The sequence below is a fragment of the Chionomys nivalis genome, chromosome 13, assembly GCF_950005125.1.
Source record: "Chionomys nivalis chromosome 13, mChiNiv1.1, whole genome shotgun sequence".
Lineage (NCBI taxonomy): Eukaryota > Metazoa > Chordata > Mammalia > Rodentia > Cricetidae > Chionomys > Chionomys nivalis.
The window spans coordinates 49,346,705-49,350,661 of NC_080098.1; the positions used below are offsets into that span (position 1 = coordinate 49,346,705).

The 3,957-nt window shown below is 56.8% G+C and overlaps 1 protein-coding gene across 1 annotated transcript; it reads left to right on the forward strand.

Moving 5' to 3' along the window:
* Positions 1-757: 757 nt before the first annotated feature.
* On the forward strand, positions 758-3,407 carry Foxq1 (forkhead box Q1). Its single transcript, XM_057787645.1, has one exon. It carries the CDS (start codon positions 1,373-1,375, stop codon positions 2,573-2,575), a length of 1,203 nt encoding a protein of 400 aa, XP_057643628.1. The 5' UTR covers positions 758-1,372; the 3' UTR covers positions 2,576-3,407.
* The last annotated feature ends 550 nt before the right edge of the window (positions 3,408-3,957 follow it).

Genomic DNA, 3,957 nt, shown 5'->3' on the forward strand with positions numbered 1-3,957 from the left:
GGGGCGTTGCCTCTCTCCCCAGAGCCTCCAGCCAGGTATGACAAAATAAAAGTGAAAGTCGGAGGCTGGTTAAGGAGCAAGAGGCACAATCAACCAAAAAGGCTCATAATTTCAAACCCAGGGTTTTTTCATTGTTACAAGGGGGAAAGTTAGCCATGGAAAGGAATCATAAGAAGGGCACGAGGCTCCAAGAAGAGGTCAATGCAAAGGCTGTTCAGTGACGTTTCTGCAGTTAAACAATTCAGCCATCACCAGAGGGGTTTGCTTTCTTAAGAACACCCCTTTGGGGTTTTGGCGGCTCTTGCTACCAAAAAACGCACGCCGCACACAGCTCAGGATGGCGGCCAGACCTATGCAAAGTCCCAGTCCCTCAACCCGGCCGTTTTAGGAGTCCCTATGGGGGTACCAAAATGTGTCAGCTCTACTGGGTAGAGTAACACGATCTCTCAGTGAATCCCCCAAGGAGCAGAAACCCCCAGGGTGGCCGCTGGGGGCCAGGAGCTCCTACCTGCGCAGGCGGAACGGGCGGGGCGGCCGCACAGGCGCACACCCAAGCCGCGCGCTCGCTCCCTATTGGTGAGACCAGGAGGGCGGGGCCGGCCAGACCCAAAACAAACAACCTGCGCCCGGAGAGACTCCGTGGCCGCGCCGCCGCGTGGCCTCGGCCTGGTGAGCGCCCGGGGGAGCGGCGGCCACCTTGTTCCCCCACCCCCTGACCGTGGGCGCCCAGGCCCCGCCCCCGCCGAGCCGCCGCAGGGTTATATTGGGCCGGACCGAAGGTGGAGGCGAGATTCTGCTGCGGCCGGCCAGCGCGGACATGCTGTCCCGGACGCCGGCGGTGACACGGCGGCTGCGGACGCGGTGGCCTCGAAGACTGGGTTCCATGGGCTCTCGAGGCTAAAGAAGTCTTATCCTCAAGAGTAGCGGGTACGCCATCGGACGTCAGCTCGGTGCCTGGAGGACTCCTGCCTGAGATCTGGACGTCCAACGAAGAAATCCTGGACGCCTGGACGGATAGCAGATGCGCCGGTTTCTTCCTCCCAGAACGGAATCCCGAGGTTGCTCTGGCACCCGCTCCGCCGGGTGGCCCCTCATCCCTCGCTTTCTTTCCGCCTAAAATCTCTAAATCTCGGAGTAAGGACAGTACTGCACCAACTTCTGCTTCTCCTACCCTCAATACATCCAGTACTCATAACCCTTCCAAAAAATAACATTACAGCAGCAAAGGACTTTCCTACGGAAAAGTGCCTCTCTCAGAAAGAGGCAGGAGCGGTACCTCCGGCCCGCAAGATCGCCACCCCGCGCGCAACTCGCTTCCTACGACCTCGCAGGAAAGGGGTACAGCGCCGGACGAAGAAGCACCAGCGCCGGCATGAAATTGGAGGTGTTCGCCCCACGCGCCGCCCACGGGGACAAGACGGGCAGTGATCTGGAGGGGGGCGGCAGCAGCGACGCACCATCTCCGCTGTCTGCGGCTGGCGACGACTCCTTAGGCTCTGACGGGGACTGCGCGGCCAACAGCCCAGCGGCAGAGGGCGGTGCGGGGGATCTGGAGGGCGGTGGCGGCGAGAGGAGCTCGGGTGGCGGGCCCAGCTCCCAGGACGGTTCCGAGGTGGCCGACGACAGAGCTCAGGCCTCCGCGACAGGGCCGTGCGCGGGCAGCGTGGGCAGCGGCGAGGGCGCGCGCAGCAAGCCCTACACGCGGCGACCCAAACCCCCGTACTCGTACATCGCGCTCATCGCCATGGCCATCCGCGACTCCGCGGGCGGACGCCTGACGCTGGCCGAGATCAACGAGTACCTCATGGGCAAGTTCCCCTTTTTCCGGGGCAGCTACACCGGCTGGCGCAACTCCGTGCGCCACAACCTCTCTCTCAACGACTGCTTCGTCAAGGTGCTGCGCGACCCCTCGCGGCCCTGGGGCAAGGACAACTACTGGATGCTCAACCCTAACAGCGAGTACACCTTCGCTGACGGGGTCTTCCGCCGCCGCCGCAAGCGCCTCAGCCACCGAACGACAGTCCCTGCGTCGGGGCTGCGACCCGAGGAAGCCCCACCCGGACCTGCCGGGACCCCGCAGCCCGCGCCTGCCGCCGGGTCCTCCCCGATCGCGCGCTCGCCTGCTCGCCAGGAGGAACGCTCCAGCCCGGCGAGCAAGTTCTCCAGCTCCTTCGCCATCGACAGTATCCTCAGCAAGCCGTTCCGCAGCCGCCGCGACGGCGACGCGGCTCTAGGAGTGCAGCTGCCCTGGGGAGCGGCTCCCTGCCCGCCGCTGCGTGCCTACCCCGCGCTCCTTCCCGCTGCACCGGGCGGCTCCCTGCTGCCGCTCTGTGCCTACGGCGCGGGCGAGCCCACGCAGCTGGCGTCGCGCGGAGCCGAGGTGCAGCCCGCAGCGCCCTTGCTGCTGGCACCCCTGTCCCCCGCCGCCACCGCAACCAAGCCATTCCGAGGTCCCGAGACAGGCGGCGCGGCGCACCTGTACTGCCCCCTACGGCTGCCCGCGACCCTGCAGGCGGCTTCGGCCTGCGGTCCGGGCCCGCACCTGTCCTACCCGGTGGAGACACTGCTAGCTTGAAGTGAGCTCTGAGCTCAGCAGAGGGCCTGGGGTGGGATGGGGGACTCCATTTGTTGAGGAGGTTGCTATGCAGGCTCCAAGGCTGTGCACCTTCCGCTTTCCAGAGGAATAGAGTTGTTTGGTTTTTGTTTTGTTTTGTTTTTAAATCTCCTTCAGACGTGCCTTAAAGCATTTTGACCCAAGTGTTTTAACTTAGTCCGGAATAGTTTCCTTTGTCTTTTGTAAGGAGGATCAAAGCAGTTCTTTTCTATTTTTTGGCCAAGCTTGTCCTTTCCTGCATAAAAGCTTTCCTCTCCCTCCTACTCTTACTATTTTTGTTGCACCTTCCACTGATTTATCTTCCCCACCTTCAAAAAAGAAAAAAGTACATCAGGGAACCACTCCATGGGATAAATGATATGACTACTGTTTGGGGTTTTGAGGCCCCGTTGGGTGTGCGTATGCGGTGTTCACAGGCGTGACTGAATGTGACAGAGCTGTCAGTCTTCGGACATTTTCTCTGCTACCAACCAATGCTTCACTGTGCCAAAAAAGGGGGAAATGTTGTTGGGTTTTGTAATTAAATTATTTATATATTTTTGGAACCTGAATTGAAATGTTGCAGGCAACGGCTACAGCTTTATTAGTGGTTACCTAACTGTGGTCTTCTTGGGCCAAGCAATTTCTTTAAAGGAGAAATTAACATTATGTTTGTGGGGTGCCAGGGCCACCACCACATGAAACCAAGTGTGATTTTTATTTTAATATTATTTGTGTCTGTGTACATATTCATGTATAAATTTTATGAAGCCCAGGCATACTGCTTGTTTTTTTAATAAAATTTACAATTGATCTACAAGACACTTTGTGATGATAGATTGGGGTAGAGATTTTTACCACAAGCATGGATTCATAGTTGAGTCTCAGAAAACTTCATACTGGGATCAAAATATTTGTGGTTTCATTTTCAGATATTGCTTTACAATATCCAGGATAGGCCTTCCATCAATAGGGTTCCCTGGATCAAAGACATGCAGGAGTTAGCACAAGGCATAGATCTGCCTGTCTCGCTCCCCCAAGACTCTTCAAGCAGACCTGTTGAACTATGCAAAGAGCTTATAGTCAGGTGAACATTTTCAAGTCAGTTGACTGAAGCTTGAAACTGGATCTTGGCATAAAATTAATTCAACACACCAAAATTGTCTTCGGGCAATTTTCAGGGCAACTTGAATGTCAGTGTTTTTTATCAAAACAAAACTACCTCTTAGTGAACTAAAACATTTGCCTGGGTGTGAACACGTGGGTGTGAACATTGATTTCTTGGTAAGCTCAAAAGCAACAGGTCCCTAACAGTTTGCGCACTCTGGAACTCTAAAGAACCGTGTCAGGGGTGAGAAATCCAG

Bases quoted from the DNA above. Each gene is read 5' to 3' on its own strand.
- Foxq1 (XM_057787645.1), top strand. From the start codon at position 1,373: ATGAAATTGGAGGTGTTCGCCCCACGCGCCGCCCACGGGGACAAGACG.